Source organism: Sinohyriopsis cumingii, chromosome 2, assembly GCF_028554795.1.
Source record: "Sinohyriopsis cumingii isolate HCF-2022 chromosome 2, ASM2855479v2, whole genome shotgun sequence".
Lineage (NCBI taxonomy): Eukaryota > Metazoa > Mollusca > Bivalvia > Unionida > Unionidae > Sinohyriopsis > Sinohyriopsis cumingii.
Genome location: NC_142962.1, coordinates 101,406,669 through 101,425,323, shown reverse-complemented (window position 1 = coordinate 101,425,323; position 18,655 = coordinate 101,406,669). Strand labels below are relative to the sequence as shown.

The following is an 18,655-nucleotide window of genomic DNA, read 5'->3' as shown; positions in this document are numbered from 1 at the left end:
GTCTAATTGTGTTCTGGACTTGACCTTGTCCAAAATGAAATTCATACTGTACCTGACCAGTAACCTTTCTGTTGGTTAACAAATAATTCGTATCTAACACTGTTATATGAGTGTGGGTTAAATATTAGGATCATTATCTTGGTCTGAATCAAAGACATTATGTTTACAGTTTTTTTTTAGCTATAATTTTAGTAGCAGGCATTATTTTGTAAAAATAAAAAAAAAACAGAGTATTCTAGAATGGAGAATTTCATTAATTAGACATAGTATTTTCAGAAACTGCTACTTGCCACCTAGGTCAGGTAGAGGGGTTTCTAATCGTATTAACGTGAGAAATTATACATTCCAACAATGACATCTGAAGCAGAAATCAGTCTTATGGCTGTTTTCAATAGTACAATTTTGGGGTGGAAGTTATTTATTAAAATTATTTATTCACTGGAAAAACAAAGTGCTCTTAAATAATATTTTTTGGACATAAACTTTAATTTGGAAAGATAGTAAATTTATGCAAAGACATCTTGGCTTGTGATTAATTGGAAGACTGTTAGCACATCACCACATTTATAACTGCTGGTATATTAGGAGATTCAAGACTACAGGCACATTAACGCCTTCAGAGACGGATCTTATTTCGAATACCACCTGGAATTTAATCAGAACGTTATTTTTTTAGGACTGGCGATAGAACTTTTAGGACTTTTTGGAACCTAATTCGCAAACCAGTAAGTTATTTGCACATTTTTCATTTTGTATTTATTGGTAGATAACTTATTTGTTGAATTTTACCAAACTTGTTGGTTTTCACTCTTTTCTCCTATTTAAAGCTCACAGATTCTTAATAATCAGTCATTTGAATTCTCTTTCATTTTTGAAGAGTTATGTTGATCACTTGACATTAATTGTACACTTCAACTTTGACCATCAAAGCTGATTTTGTCGTTTTAGTCAGGACGCAGGCAGTGTAAAAAAAAATCAGTAAAGATTATGGCCTGCAATTTCCACGTGACAATTGGTAGGCAGTTCGGTATGCTCTTTAAACTTTTCATAAAATAACAATTTAATTTAATTTGCTGTTCAAATTTTGATACTATACAGAATCATTTGATTAATACACTTATACTTATTAGACATAACTAAAGCTAATGATGCCAGTCGACTTTCTGAATGTATGATTCACATGTGCTGGTGAAGAGAACTGGTATGTGGCATAGTATAAAACTACTGGAAATTGAGATTCATTGGGATCGCTAAAATTAACTGCAGGATTTGGAAACTTGGAATTTAAGGGCCCATAAATAGCAACCAATTTAATGACTGCAAACTATACGCAGTGTGGGGTGTCAGTCGAGAAAAAACAGTTTCATCTACTCTGGCAAGTTTAGTGACATCCAGACTGATACGAGTGTCGGGATTTTCGAGAATCAATAGGACCTAGCAGGATCTGCCAAATCTGGAATGAATATCTTTTGAATAAATCTGTGTCCAAATAGTGACAATCGAATGTGCTATATAGCTAATTTCTAGGAACATTGTCTTTTTGATCTCCATGGGAAAGATAAAATGTTGGATTGCTATTCTTTATCGACTTCAGTCTTGTCACTTGTCACTGTCGTACACGTTCTGAAATTTCTGGGTGGCGGACACTAGAATATCTCAATCACATGTCACTTGGTTCACTGTCTACAACAGATTACAGACGCAATCATTCGCCAGATGTCTAAATAATGTTCGACCGATATTGTATTTGAATTGAAACACATGGTGAATGGATGTTAATTGCATGCCTGCTATCCGATATTTATACCAATCTGAACAACTGATTGTTGCACTATTTCGACATTCGCTGTATCGATAGTAAGGAGCAAACTCGACTTTAACTTCAGCAATAGTAACGAGCAAGCTGTATCAATAGCATGGAGATCAACAACACAGGATACAAAACTCTAAGGACATATTTTAATCTGTTTCCTCATTTTAAGTACAAATTAAAATACAGCGTGTAAACTACAGGGACCTTTATTTCCAAGTATATGTGTCTCCTTTCATAACTAAAAGGCCTTTTTGATAAATCTAATTTAATTTATATTCCATAGAGAAACAACGGAGTGACCGTCTTGTGTTATCAACAGATTTATTGGAAATATTGCGTTCTTGAAAAAAGATGATCATTGTGCGTATGGAGAAAATATATCTATCTTTTGGCACTTCTTGGATAACAATATACAGGAACCCACTTGATAGTTAGATACAAAGGCGAATAACCTGCATTCAACATAATTTTCTGTAAACATGCGTTGTTCACACACTGGATGTTTCAAGGAATATTGAAAGAAGAAGAAAAACCTCGGGTCCCGAACGCATAATTCTCTCCCAGAAAAGGTCAAATTTACCTTTATTTGCTTCGAGTGTTCAGACTTCGAATATGAGTTGTTAGAATTCGAAAATAAAACTTGCAAAATTTGGCAAAAAATTAAAATATCGTTGTATCTACCTTTAGGTAATTCAGAAAGATTTTTGACATTTTATTGCCAAAACGATTTAAAAACAGAAATGTATAATCCAGTCTTTGTTAGACTGAATATATTATTTAGCCGAATTGACATTAAATGGCAAGGAGTTCAAGTAATTCAGTAATTCCCTATTTCATTATTTTTCCTTTGTGAATGTCTGGGTATCCGCGTGAGTCATGTATGTACATTTGCCTAAATCGCCTTGCACAAAAAGTGACTCAAATTTAGCAAAAGTTACATATAAGCATAAGAAGCAGTTTCCAATAAATTAAGATTTCTTTGGTATTCTATAAATTACAACAAATTTTATTTTGTGCTTTAAGGGCATAAACATACTTGAAACATATTCTTAGCAATCGTCCAATTTAGTAGCCTAACCAGTGGAATCGTTTTCATGTGTTCCGTATGTAGACCATTCTAATAGCTAACTGACCATTATATGTTGGGTGTGACATTGGTGACGGTACTGATTCAAGTGGACGATATGATGTCTTCCATTAGTAACTGGTTTCTCATCAGGAAGAGAAGGACCGATAGTGCTGCTGCTAGGATTCCGCTAACGTAGCACAGGTAGTAACCCCAGGATAGGTTGATAGATAATCCGGCCGACCATAGAATCGCCCCAAGCAGCATGAGACACGCTAAAAACAAAACAATAAAGAAGGTTCTTGTCTTCTCGAAATGATTCATTAGCTATAGTTTTGTTCGCGTTATGCGAGCGTACATCATGACTTTGCATGGCGGTACCGCTAGAGATCTAGATTGCCATTTGTAAGATGCAGGTTATATATATATATATATATGTGTGTGTGTGTGTGTGTGTGTGTGTGTAAAAAGGCGCGAAACAGGGACATCAATGTGAATACACACCAACAATGTAATGTCGGCTTAAATGGACTGTCAAGGCCTTGTATTTCATGATACAAACCTTAAAATAAGCGTATCTGAGCATGTCTTCGTTTTGTCGGTTGCTATAAACAATAATGCACGCATCCCGCTCGACTCAAAACCATCTTGTTTTTAGAAACATATTCCCCAGTGCTCTTCTGTTTAAACAATTTGGTTGCACATGGATCATATTTAGTAAATTAACCAATTAAGCAATTGCGATTTCCTCCGAGTCGAATTTCAGGTTAATTGAAAGAGCGCCGTTTTTGTCAGGGTAGTAGTAAATATAAACTGGGGTTCTGGATCATCTTTTCAGATTCATGGAGACGGCTCAGACAGAGAAAAATGAGTGTTTTGGAAACAGAAATGGTGGTTCTGGACCAGGGTGATCACTTCCTTGGAACGTCGATCGATTGGAATCTGGTGATGAGGTTTGCAGTAGTATTTCGAAGGTGGAACTAAGTGAAAAGGAGTGGCCAAAGCGTGAAAAGGAGCTTATAGCGTATGCAAATAAGGATTTGAGTCATGTTCCTGGGATGATATATTATGAGGAGAATGAAGTCATCATCGTCGGGTGCAGTAGTATAATTAACAATACCGCATAAAATAAATTGAAGCATTTTAATTTGTCAGCGCCGCAGCGAGATTAGTTTTATTATTGTCTGAATAGGGTGACTCAGGTTCAGTTGGTAGGTCGTGTGAAATTCATAAAATATGAGATGTGTTCATGCGTATATTTGACAGGAAATGTAAGACGTTATCAGGGAAGAGGATAGGCGAGGAGTATGATAAGGTTATTTCAGAGACGTTGGCGCCTGATGAGACAATGGCGTCAAAGATACTGTTGGAATCCAAGAGCTGAATTGCTCAATAAAACCAAACCATTTGACGAGCTATTTTTTTTCCTTCGGTGGAGATGACATTTTCGACTCTGTAGAGTTTTTGTTTTGTTTTTGTAATTCCTGCTCGTAAAAAAACAACCTGTATGGGCTCTCGAGAGGAATCTTTAGCGTGCACGTGACCGGAATAGATTTTTGAATGGTATCAACGACAAATACTTATTTGGTCCAGTTATTGGTGTATCCCTTTTCGGATGTAGTTTTTGTCTGCTAATTATGACGTGTTCATCTGCTTTCAATTTGGATCTAAAAAATAAGGCGCATGTGACCTGTTGTATTTTGTCCATTGAGGATGCTTCCATGGGTGTCATTTTGATGCTTCGATGCCATGTGTGATTACACTGGTCAACGATTTCTGGTAGAAAATATAATTATCGATTGGTGTTATCGCTGGTGAATCTCTTCCACATCCGAGTTTTTAAAGTTCAGTAAAACCGCCCTACGACCTATGATTTTAATGTGCATGCTGTACAAGCCAATGTTGTTTTGTTGAAACCGGTCTGAGACAGTTTTGTTTTAAAATTCACTACCATGATCTGCCCATAATTTATTGGGATTTCGTTCACCTACAATGTGGTTAAAAGCTTCAACGATATGATTTCCTTTTTTGTTTTTCAGAGGAACTACCCATGCGTATTTGCTGAACACATCGATGACCGTCATGAGCTCGGTCTACACGCTCTCTAAAGATTTTAGGCTTGAGTTCTTTTAAGTCCTCAGCATGACTCCATCGCATCCCGTTTTTCGTCGGGATGATCTCTGTAACAGAGAATGTGGTACATCAAGATGGCATCGACACCGTTGTACGGCTCTTGAACGGGTAGTAGCTGATCATGTTCGTCTGGCAGCTGTTCTAAGGGATTCCACGGTCCCGTGTACTAATGTCCTGGCAGCGTGCATCCGGAACGTGGTCTTGGAAGTTTTCCGATCAACGCATGGATGTGCAATTCGCCATCGAGAATTTGTTGTTATCTACAGCATTTGCAGTCCCCCACAAACATTTTTCTCTCCACGCATCTCGTGTCGAGAAAAAGGTTTCTACAATTATACATTTTTCTATACAGAGCCATGACACTAAGTCGTTACATTTTAGTAGTCTTCGCTGCTTTTGTCGCCTTACAGGTGACGATATGCGATTGTTTAGAAACACATACGACACACCTAGATTGAATCATCAGGCGATGACTTTTTGTAACCACCTCGACGGGGTCAATGCTCTCCGTTCTGATTTTGCTCTTAAGGCACCACGAGTTCATCTTGGCTGTTATGTGTTATAGTTTACACTATTTTAACAACTACGGTGTTTTGAAAGTTACAAATTCACTTCAATGGGTGATTTTTCTTCGTACCTCTGCTGGATGTCATCGATGCAGTAAAATCCACACCTGCTATCGTTGAAGTCTTGAACTTGAAACGATTCGTACACGACTCCTTTGTCTGGTTGTGGGAGGTAACGCACGACTTCATCGGTAATAGGTCAACCAAACGAATCGAAATAATCAACCCAATGTGTGCCATGTCAATCGTAATACTTTCGCAGGGCAATTACGCAGCTCTCCTCGGGTGCAATTAGAAAATGCACCTCTGAAATATCCAATTCTGGGTACTAATTCTTTTCCGATGTCGATGTTGGACAGTAGAGGAAACTTCGTTTTCCGCGTTGAAAACTTTTATTCTTTTTATCATGTGTTTGCGGGAAATATCTTTATCGCGCGTGGTCCTAGGAAGTTGGAGTCCTTTTCCGATGCCGAGCAATCCTGTAAGTAATGTTACAGCGATTTCCTGCTACAGGGAAGCAATAAATCCTCCTTGTTTGGAAAGCTTTGAAACCGACAAATTAAGAACAATTACTTTTCTAGCTACTGATGTGGTTTGATGACGAGTCACCATGAGCCTGTGAAGTCCTGTGAGCACCGATGCTTTAAGTCTTATCTATATGGGTACTTTGTGTGTGGACACTACAGCAATACCTTTATTTTGCTGTGGCAACAGCGTTAAATCTACTGGCACGTACTACGTTGTGTTATATTAAATGCTATTATTTTTGGGGGTTTTTTGACGGGTTGATCTCGATAACCTCGATTGGCATGGCCAATTGACGATGTCACGATATACGTTTCTAGCGGAGTTTCTGGCGGAAGTTTCTGCTACTGGCAACACCATATCCCATCACCGCTTTTATTTGTGGCTCTAGTGATGGCCCCTGTCTGCTCAGCAAGATCCAACGAAGCATGAACCGACGCAAACAGCTTTGATTAAATGGTCTTGACGAATGGAATGATCGCACTGGCAATTTCATGGGTTGGATTCATGACTATTGGACGAATTGGTATTGTCTATACAAGGATATTCATTATTTGAACAACTTGGTGTGATTAGACGATCACATTCATTTTTCCATCGAGCATACACAACATCATGAATCGGTCTGACGTCACCAGAGCGTAGCACACGTAATAGCCACAGGGATTGGCAATAGTCTACCGGATATCGATGTTATGCGGGGCAATCTTTGAGTCGCTCGGAGTGTTTGGGGACATCGAAATGGAAAATGAGATACAAGGTAGCGAAATCGTCCAGCGAGATTTGCGTGTCCGTGTCCACGTCTTGATACATTTGCATGGCTTCCATTAGCATCATGCATGCACAAGAATAGTTTCGGGTGCCGACGGCAAAATTGCACCTGAGTTCTTGCTCTGGATACTGCCTGCAGGTGATGCAGGTGTGAATGAGAGACAAAATGAGATGTTTAAACATGCGCTTATTTCCGGTTTGGTCTGTACTTTGGTCCTCTGAAATTTGCTTAAGAGCGTGTATGATATGCTTGGAAAGATCGGACAGATGAATCTCCTGCACAGTCGTTGTCGACAACGGTGGCGTCGACGTAGTCGATTGAGGCATGATTTTGCTTGGGATTTTTTTTGTCCCACGGCTGTGTGAGCGGCTGAGGCCGCACCACTGGTAAATCCGGGAAGAGCTAAATATCCACTCAAGATTTCAAGCCGCTGTACGCGTGATCGTCTCATTTGACCAGCTACTATTCTATCTGTAAATATTTTATGTGGTCATTTTAAATCTATGGTAACTTCCTCCACACATTCTTTCGTGTTTATTATCGACGGCATTTCTTGACTGATCGGTGAGCCACATGTAGATTTCCGAGATCGCGTATGCGTTCAGGATGGGATAATCAATGAAGGGATTAAGACTTAACTGTATGAGTGATCCCGGTGGGACGTTAATCGCCGTAGAGAAGATCATGTTGGAGGCAGAACCGACCGATGGTAGCGATACTTGAGCGATCGAGCAGTTGATGAGTAAACTGTTCACGTCGGTGAACAGAGAATGGATCCGATTTAAATAGGAATGTCAAATCCCACATGAGAACCGCTAGAAATTGTAATTTTTGTTCTCAGCGTAGAATAATTGAGTTGGATTTTGATGTTCGCGGAGGTGTGTCCCTTGTCGGTGATCAATCTGGAGATTTCCGTGACGATGTCGGTGATGTTGTATCCGCCTCGCGAGATCGTAATTGTTTGTTGCTCAGCTGAGTACCAATAGGAAAACCGATTGTACTCGAGGAGACGTTACAGAAGCTGTTCCATACTTCGGAGGAGATCAATGCGATCTCGTACGGCGTCTGTTGGCTTAATTCCAACTGGGGATTATACCTCATCGTGGAAGTGACCTATCATGAATGGAAGAGTATGCTGGTATCGCTGCGAGCCATGTCTCGGAAAGCACAGTTTCCTATTTTAGTGTATTTGACCCAAGTGGATTTTAATTAAATCAGTTCCTTGTATAAAATCTGATACTGATCCGTCGTCACAAATTTGCTATCCAAACGATGATTGATGATGTCCACCATCTCGTTATCGATCTCCACGCCGACATTTCCCGCTTGTTTAGAAGTGAGCAGCTTTAACCGCAAGGCGATCTCGGCTGGATTTTTGTAGTATCGGATGCTGCAACGTCACGGTTCCATTTCCACCGCGATGCTAGAAATTCCATTTCCTTCTGTTTCAGATTTATCCTCTCCCCTTTGTCCAATAATCCGTGATGTAAATCCACTAAACAGACCTGCTTGTGGTTTTTGTGCAGGTTGCTGTTTCTGTGCAGGCTTCTGTTGTTTCTTAGGAGGCTGTTTTTCAATAAAAGATCTATACTTTTTTTCTAAATTAAAGATTACCATGAAGAGCCTTGTTTAATTTTATCAGTCATCAAACAATTCATTCTTTTTAATCACTTTCTCTTCATCCTCATTTTATCATCAAATGTTTTTTTGGTTTTTCTTGCTTAATAACGTTTTCTTCCTCCTAGTAAAACGACTCTAATCTTTCCTTGGTATCGTCTTTATCTTCATGCATCTATGTTAATTTTGGTGCCATAAGTTTCTCTTCCTATTCATTTCAGCAAACCTAACTTTCTCCTTTTTGGTTAATTCACTCTCTACTTATTTATCTAGATGTTTAACTTTAGTTTTTCTGCAATTGCTTGTGCGGACTCTTCCGGTGCTAATGTATCCAGCAATCACTGGGATCGATGAGTCGTCATGAGCGTGTCCAGAAACTGGTCTTGATCTACATCATAAGTCGTTTTCGCATCGTCGAGTTTAGAGAGAATAAGCTTGAATCATTCCCCGGCTACATCTCGTTGAAATTAACCCTGGTCTATCTTGTCCTCGCTGACGCGCTTACGTAACGGTGCATGCTACTCGATAAACATTTTGAGAACATAATCACGTTGACCACGATTGATGATTTTTTCGAACGACATAATGCTGACAACTTTGTTGTCCAAATAAAATGCTGTCGTCTGATCGTGTTATACTAACCAGGTATGTAAAGTTCATCAAAGCCTTTTCCATATCGTTCAGGTACAGTTTGCGCATCGCGATAAAACGTCATAACGTCGTGTTTAGAACTTTACATCACCGCTGCGTAACAGTCTTTGAATTCCTTCACCGTGATGCTACTGCAATGGTCTCTCACGATTGCATCAATGTCCTGAAAACAGCACAAAGTATCCCATGTTACGTCGGATATATTTAAATACATCGTAGTACGACTGAGTGAGGTAAATGCTGTTCATCGCTCGTTTCTCGACAACGAAAACTACTCGCAGATGAGATTCATGTTCTTGCGATCGATCTTAACATAGTCGAACACGATGGTCTTATGTGTGTCCGAATCCAGATCTTCTACGGTTTGTATTTGATCCTGATCTGCATGGTGAAAGCGTCTTTTTCAAGCGAATCTCTGAACTCGAGCAGCGTGCTCTATTTGTCCTGGTGAGGACTGAGCTAGTAAATGATCACGCGATTGTACATCAATATGTTGTTTAGGAGCATGTTCATGAGAAGATTTGTTTTATAACGACCGGTAGGACCCATGATCATGTAATGGCAATCAGGCATCAAAACAAATTACGCTGATGCGCTTTCGTGGACGTCTCTTTATCGAAAATAATGATATTCATTTTCTAAATAATTAACGATCTGAATCATGTCTTACACTTCCTTTGGTACACTTATAAGGTCTGTTAGTATTTCTTCTGTCAGTCAGGACGAGTTGGATAAAAGAAAAAGTCAATCGCGCCATGGATTCCATGCAGGGACATCTCAACATGAGAGGTCAAAGTACAACCAGTCTCGACGATGTGAGTTATCCGCCCCCAGGCGCCAATTCCGAACTATGGTGGCACGTGAGCAGACTAGCACAGACAAAATCATCTCTGACCGAGGGAAACATGACCGGAAACATTTATATAGGTGGTAAAACGCTTTATAGGCTTCCAGGTGGTACTCGCGTACAAATACGATATAACTGGCGATGTCATCACGCTGAACAAGCCCACGACGGTTTCCAGCCAGGCCTTGACAGAACTTCGAACTTCCAACTTTCAACGACTTGGCCGATCACCGATAACACCCAGGCAATATCGCATTCGCAGTTAAAGTTATTTGGTGGCACACAATTATCTTCCACTGGAGGAACGCTCACATAAAATCTCACCGTGATGACTGGAGGTAAAATCGCAGTGACTGATTATCCACAGACGGAAAAACCTAGACAGCCACGAAAATTTACGTGGATACGAGCCGTGTCAGAAACAGCTCTGGGCACATTCCAGACTCGCAGGAAATAGTGGAAACCGGTTCGGAGTTTCTGTACCAACATCGTCGAAATTCTCATGCTCTTTCCAGGCTTATTATGTTTTTGCAAATCACCTGTAGCGTCTGATGCTGAAAACGAGCGGGCCACGGCTAGCATTACATCTAATTTCTAGCTTCAGATGCTATTACCTGCTGAAGAAGCAATCTAGAAATTTCAAGTGCGTGGCCGCAGCTCTGTAACACACATGGAGGTTAGATGGAATAAAGCCAGATAAAACTGCTGATCTTTATGACGGTACCTATCTAATTGGTTCCACAGCTAATGAATTTACGATCCGCCTCAAGTTGAAGGGTTCAAATTTCAAGTGTACTACGCTCACGGCAGAACCTTCTAATCCTGGGTTAAGTTATTTCCCAAATTTTACACTAGATGATCTGATCTAGTATAGATCCACGGATCATTGCGTCCTGATATATGTTGATTGTTTGAGCATTATCCAACTAATATAGGTTTCACCATGGCGGAAATTGTCCGAGTAACTATCCAACTTTATCAATTTTTGTTCGACGATACTTACAGGCAGGATGCGTCGCATGCTGCAAATGACAATCACTTGTTCAAGCAGGCCAGGGCAATTGATGCAGACATCAACCAGGTGCGAAAGTTGTGTAAGTTTTCAGTAGAAAATGCACATGAACAGTGGAAACACGATGCAATAAAACTGTCTCATATCTGAGTTAACATATACAACAAAAACACCTAAGAGATGCCTTAAACAAGCATTTTGCTGTATTCAAAGTTTTCAATGATAGAGAATCGACACGGCCGGCAAAAAGCATCGAAGGAATTGTTCACACGATTATCAAGGAACTGCATCCGAACATCGTTCATACCGCAGTGAAAACCGGATACATTAAAATACAATGATTTGGGCGAAAGGAAGATGATGACGCACACTAAAAAGATCACGACTCTATGGACAAAATAGTATCCAAAATGAGATTTCGCTGAAACCGAGAACTGCGGGATGCCATCGACAAAAGAATTTTTTTTCAACGTGCTTGATTAGAGAACGAGGACGTGGAGGTGATCATGGAAGTGATGGCGCTCGACGTTAGAGATATTCCTGAATCATTGTTTCCACAAACAGCGGCAGAATAACCCATATTTTAAAACAAGGCCACGGAAGCATTTTTTAAAGTGATCATGTATAATGTGCATGGAAAAATCAAATCAGATATCGCTGAAACGTCATATACGTATTTCACGCCGGATAAAATTGAACAAAACCTGAGCAGTGATTTTAAGAAAGGATGTGTACTTCCACACGGTAACTTTTTCAATCCTCCAAAGTCATTTCAGGAACTGTTTCATAAAATTAATGTTCAAGACAAATATCGAATAAAATATTCGAGTCAGTGGGCTTCCAGTGCTTCAGATATTATGTTTCCAGCAATAAAAGACTTTGAAAAAGTAAATCTCAACGTGGAAAACACCGCCCTGTCCTATTATTACGTTTACAAATAAAAAATATCTTATTCCGTTGATGATTTCCGGTTGTTACATGTAGTAGTAGCACAGCCATCTTGAACTTAAAGCGACTCCTAAAACACTGTCGAATCCTGAAAAATTTCATTAAAAACCACTTATGGTTGCAGGAGAAACAATGAGTGAAATTAAGGACAGTAAGTATGAATTAACGTGCATGTAAGGTTGTTTTAGCGTGCATTTATCACAGCTTGAACTGCTGCTGAAAAGTTCAGTTGAAGCCCATCATCGACTTAAATCTCATGGACAGAATTTGTCGGCGGAAGAGCGCCAAGAGTTAGAATGGAGCGATGGCAAACCCGATGATGTTGATTTTATCCGGAGCCGGACTGGCCTTAGAAACGATGATGAAACGCATAGAGCCACGACTGGAGGCCAAACAAAATAGCGCCGAACAGGCCATGCTGTAGTATCAGAAACGTTCAATAAAATAAGCTTGTATCTGTGTGTGGCTCCATTTATTATGCAATTGCTCATCGGCGAGATGAGAACCGTCTACAATCTCATCGTGGACATGGTGGGCAACCTGTGCAGGTTGACGTCGCTGAACTGACTCGAAAACGTTTACGGTAAATTGTATGTCACGGATTAGATATAGATAATATCTGTCGGTCTTGCTGATGACGGGGTCTTCGCCACCGACGTGATCTTGAACAATCCAAAATCACTCCACGAAGCTATTGCGACGGTGATTCGAAATAACGTTTCCGTGACGCTCGAACCGACTCTGAGGAAAACACGGGGATCAGCACGCAAACAGGTATTACTCACGCGAGAGCAACGTTCGGATGTATCCAGAAATAGCATATATATATATATATATATAGAGAGAGAGAGAGAGAGAGAGAGAGAGAGAGAGAAAGAGAGAGAGAGAGAGAGAGAGAGAGAGAGAGGACGGGCAGTTAAAGATACAGTCAAGGGTCGATATTTATACACAAGATATAAAAAATTATCTCCAACCAGACAAAAATAACAATGAATTAAACAAACAATAGACTATATACATCTATCAGCAAAATGATAAAATAACAACTTAACTAGAACCAGTGGAGTATAAAATTTCGCGTGAAGGAGTCGCAGATCCAGAAAAAGATTTTATCCTAGGACATGATATTATTCGTCGTCTAATGTGCATTGCTCGATCGCTTAGAGAGTCAGAATTCTGGAAAACAACGTCAGCAACAAAGTTACTTTATCCAAGGTCGAATGCATCTCTGCACGAGTTGATCGAACGAGTCAGAGGAGTCATAACGGGATGCCAAAGAGGTCTTTTCGTCGTAACCTCGTGAGTAAATACAAAACGCTGCATAGACGATAAATCATCATCACGCAGCAGTACATGAAGCAACTGCGAGACAAGCATAAGGCGTTCACAGGAAAAACCACTAAACTTTCCTCACTCCTTCGTCTTCAGCACATCATGAGTCGAACTGACATTGAGAAAATAACACCCAAAATCTATCCACAAGCCCTTGAACAGCAACGCGCTGAAATCTCGAAGGCGACAATAAAGTTGACTACAATGTCTGCATTGCCAACACCCAGATGCACTAAAAATTCATACGGAGGCACCGACAAAGGATTTATTTACGATCATCTCCATATCCTTCAGCAAGGAGTCGATAAAGAACTCCTACAACGCATTCTAAAACCTACTGTGGATGCAGAACTACATGCACACACAGCCATGGAGCTTTGAGTAGCTCTCCACGTTCATTTTGTACGAGCAACGGATCAAAAGATCATGAACGCGTAGATGAAATCCAAATCGTTGATCGTTTATCGATTTTAGTCACATCGTCGTTGTCGCATTGTCCTTCACCCAACGTCGCATCGAAGATTATCAAGAGTCATTATCGGCATGGATCTTTTCCGAAGTCAATTATTTCTCCTTTCAAACCTCCAAGAACGTACCCCTTCTAATGCAAATCATCGCAACCAAATCACGCTTCAACGTCAACAACAAGGTCGACTTCTGTCTTCTGTGGGAGATCATTCCCGCGAAACATCATGCTGATCGCGTCTCTAACTGCTGCCGTATTTTACCACCGCACGCACTACCGGGATCACCCTTCTAGAATCGCTCAACGATCGACTCTCCAACAACGTTTAGGACTCGATGAAAAGAAAGATGGGTATAAACAGTTCATTATTTATCTCATGATGGTCTCCAAAAAAGCTTCACAGCACATCAATTTAATTTATGACCAAAACCATTTCGTGTTCTCAGTACATGCAACATAAGAATCATGGATACTTTTGTTATCGCTGCTTACAATGCTTTCCTCAATCATAAAACTATTCGTCCACGTGTCGTCGGAATAATGTCAAAAACTACAAAACGTTCAGATGCCACGCGATGGAACAATACAGTTCGAAAGTAACGACACAAAAGACTTCATAACGGTGATCGCGCTTAATCTACGAGTGTATGATGGACATTTTATCGTCGCAGCTCTCAGTCATCCTCGCGTCAAATGACTTAACGTTAGAACACAAATCAAATGCATCCCAAACAATTCTGAAAAAAGACATGCCGTTCTAGATTGGTCCTTTCCATTTCATCGAAAGCGTTCAGTTCATGCCTGCGTCACTGGAAAAACACTGTCCTAAGATTACACAGCCCGAATAGGGATTTTGCGTCAAAGCGGATTTGCTCAAACAAAAAGGATTTTGTCCTTACAAATACTCGATGCGTGGCCAAGATTCGATGAAACCTTGCTGACACTCCAAAACGACATTTATTTTCCAACTGCACATGTCGTGGATCACCGCCGATGAATACCAATCCGCGAAGATATGGAACGAATTCGACTGCAAAACGCTTGGAGATTATCACAACATCTACCTCAAAACTGTTGTGCTCCTGCTTTAGGACGTAATTGGCAATTTCAGACACGCACACATAGACCATTACGAGCTCGATCCACTCTGGTATTTCTCCTCGACAGGACGGACCTGGTATGCCCTCATCAAACAATTCGGAATGACCTTAGAACTCTTTACTGATCCAGACATGTTCGTGTTCCCTGAACAGATTGTACAAGGAGGCATATCCGTCATCACCAATATACACGCCGTCACCAACAACAAATAAATGAAAAACTACGATTCGACAAAACTGCTCGTGTACATCCTATACCTGATATAACAATCTATATGGCTAGATCATGTTACCGCTTTCTGTAAGAGATTTTCAGTGGATCACAGGAGAACAGTTCAAAGAAAGACAAGCGAGATACCACGACGAATGCGTCTATTTCGTTGAAGCCGACGTTGGGTATCCACAATATCAGCACGATGTTCATAACGATTATCCATTCTACGCTGAACAAATTCTTATCACCAACTCGATGCTTTCTCGGCACAACTGCAACAGAAAAACAAACTCGGACTTGGAGACGTGAAACAACTGGTATCCAATCCCGCGAACAAAATAAAAGACAGAATGCATGATCGACTGCTCGAACAAGCTCCCCAACATGGACTCGTTCTCGATAAAGTTCATCGCGAACTCAAATTTCGTCAATCATCATGGATGAAACCCTACATCGACTGCATCACACTCGACGATGGAACCATCATGAAAAAAGCTAAATTTGTCGCAAAAAAATCGCCATCGCACACGACGCTACCAACCGTAATTTCATACAAGCACAAGCATCTCCAATACTAATTCCATGAGAACTTTCCGATCACAACAGCATACAATATCTGCAATGCTCATTAACAAAACAGGACTATGTCCGTTCGATGATAAACGATACTCCATCGATTGCATTCACACTCGCATACGGAAACTCCCGAACCACTGTATAATGTGCAAACACCGATGCAACCAATCGTCGTCCAGAACCAGCGATGACGTGACTACCCACTGGCCTAGAACTCCTCATTTTGTACCGTTGAGTGGTCCACAAACACCCATTTTTCTACGTTGGAGTGAGCACCCCTGGTCCGGAAGCCCCAATTCTGTATCCAAAACGCCTATTTTTTCTCCGCGTGAGCCATCTCCATGAACTTGACAAAAGTGATCCAGAATGCCCATTTCAATATACTACTCAGGGTATCATGTAGATAAATTAGTTGAATAATAATTGATGATCGATTATAAAATGTTTCACAACGTTACTCACCAATCCACCTCTATACTGATAATGACACGGAACTGACATGATAAAGTAAAGACAAAAATAATATTTTGTTTTATAATTGCAACTTTGTATATTTCACCTATTGACCTTTCCCTATTCCCTTGCTAAGACCCCAGCCAAGGGGTTCCAAAATTTTCTCATCTCACGGATGGTTAGAGCAACCTCATATACTAAATTTTGATGAATTTATCTATGTATATTTATGTGTATGTATGTATGTATGTGTGTGTGTGTGTGTGTGTGTGTGTGTGTTGTTGTTGTAGGGTTTAACGCCATTTTTCAGCACACGATAGGCTATACATGGCAGCCAGTATTAATAGTGGAGGAAGAACCCGGGAAATCCCCGGAAAGAACCACCGACCCTCGAGAAGCTACTGGCAAGCTTTCTCACATACCCACATTGGCCGAATCCTAGACTCGAACCCACCTAGACAGAGGTGAGATGGCAGTGATCCGTAACGGAGAGCACTTTAGACCACTCGGCCACTCGGGGACCCTGTGTGTGTGTGTGTGTGTGTGTGTGTGTGTGTGTGCATGTTTATTTATCGATCTGTCGGTCTGTCTGTATTTCCGTCTCTTCTACTGTTTATCTATATGCTTTTATATGTATTTCCCTAAGCAGGAAGCTACCCATATATATTTATATGTACTGTCAATCTTGTTTGTATGTTAACCTTTAACAACCATTTATCTTATATACCCATACTCAAAATGAATGTATACCAAATTGCAAGTAGAGACGAAATGAACCTTAATTAATCAGTCACCGTCTTGGGTGTAAAAATATTTTCCCACTTTCAGCCCCAGCAAGGTTAAGTTTATCATTAATGAGGTGATCTGGATTATAGAGAATGCGTGTTCTATTCATTTATACATACCACACACTACACCAGTGATGATGGATACAAGTACCATTCCGGGATGAACTTTAAGTACATACACAAAGAGAAGTACTAGTATCAACAACCATGCAAGAGAACCCATCAAGACCAATGCTCGTCCCACTTTCATAGCGTCTGAAACAGACATCATGACAACCAAGAGTTTACAGATGTTTTGCAAATTTCTTTCTTCAATATATTCATTTAAATATAGTATAACAGTAGTCAACTTTGATCAACGAAATGCATGAATATCACACCCACTTTAATTATTTATTTTGTGCATTTGTTCGGCTACTTTTCCGTTTATCGTGGATTCACGATAGTATTTAGGAATATTAAGTCTTATAATTATTAAGCTATGACATCTTCATCCTATGCATAGTTGTTCTCTAAGGTCTTCTGTCTTCTTTAAAATATTGACATTGTAAGATGACAACGTACATTGATATCCCACACTAGATACATGCAATAGCAATATTCGCAAGCGACAAAACGGATGACAATTTTTTTTTAAATGGCATACCAACATTTTTTTTAAAGAGGTTATGATTTTATGGAAAGTGTGATGCTTGTGTTTTATTTATTCCGAATTAGTATATACAATATTGTTCGTGATATAAATCAAATGACTAATTATTTAAATGGAGGATACGACTGTCATCCTAAATGTCCCTTTTTCATTCTGGTTTGGACACATTTGGTTAACGTAGAGAACACAATCATAACCAAAAGTGATTTTCATGGGAGAAAAACAACAGATATGTCTCAGTTGATGTGTGCGCAGTTTTTCTAAAATTCATTCATAAAATGTACATAACTTGTTAGACAAATGCATCCATGAAATTTTAAAATTTGCGACTAAATTATTTGTACATTTTATGCAAAGATTTTGGTATGATTAAAAAATATCGGAAAAATTAAATTTAATAAATGAATCATTTTACCTGTTAAAGTTCTATTAGAATCTTCACACGTCGACACATGCGTGATACATAACTTCCACAATCCAAGCGTATAATGTGAGAAATCATTCCACGACGTGGAAGCAAGAGAGATAATCCCAAACAGGACTCCGAGACCTGTAACAACAACGGCAGCCCACATTCGAGGCGTGAATGCGGAGAAAGGAATCATTCTGTATACTTTTAAACGATTCTTGTAGTGGAATGAAGATAATTAAAAATATTGGTGTGCCTAGGTCGGTCAACCAAAGGCCTCATCCTGCCTTCAGCCGAGTGATATCTACTTCGATTGGCCAAGTGTGTTCTGCGGCATCAGTTCAAGCGTATCCTTCAAAACGGAAAAGCAAACTTAGTCTAGACAGGATATTCATCATTGAAAAAGCCTGACTGATCTCAGTACAACATAGACCGGATTTGATGAAATTGTTTATCAAACGATAATGTTTCTTGACTAAACTATGAATATATTTCCCCGTTTGTTTATACCCCCTCATACCGATTTCAATGACGGACATCTTTAATGTGATCAAAAGTGCACATAGTTTAGTCAATTCATTCATTGATTTATAATTTCTAACGTGAATGTGACCAAAGTGGCCCTAACTCTGACATTCTCTGTGCCTGCCATGCTTAACAAACTTTCCATGTTACGTACATTATGGGCGAGTTGATTTCCTCCGACAACATTGTG

General features: G+C 39.9%; 1 protein-coding gene across 1 annotated transcript; it reads right to left on the bottom strand.

Moving 5' to 3' along the window:
* Positions 1–1,945: 1,945 nt before the first annotated feature.
* Positions 1,946–18,288, bottom strand: LOC149805491 (uncharacterized). Its single transcript, XM_089950084.1, has 3 exons — positions 17,947–18,288; positions 16,997–17,134; positions 1,946–3,154 (listed from the first exon to the last, which is right to left on the bottom strand). Exons 1-3 carry the CDS (start codon positions 18,134–18,136, stop codon positions 2,985–2,987), a joined length of 498 nt encoding a protein of 165 aa, XP_089806210.1. The 5' UTR covers positions 18,137–18,288; the 3' UTR covers positions 1,946–2,984.
* Positions 18,289–18,655: the final 367 nt, after the last annotated feature.

What these genes read in the sequence shown, in the direction of transcription:
- LOC149805491 (XM_089950084.1), bottom strand. Translation starts at nt 18,136, where the DNA reads ATGATTCCTTTCTCCGCATTCACGCCTCGAATGTGGGCTGCCGTTGTT. An exon ending in TTCTAATAGAACTTTAACAG is followed by an intron (nt 17,135 to 17,946) that starts GTAAAATGATTC and finishes TGTCTGTTTCAG; the next exon opens with ACGCTATGAAAGTGGGACGA. An exon ending in CATCACTGGTGTAGTGTGTG is followed by an intron (nt 3,155 to 16,996) that starts GTATGTATAAAT and finishes TTTTGTTTTTAG; the next exon opens with CGTGTCTCATGCTGCTTGGG.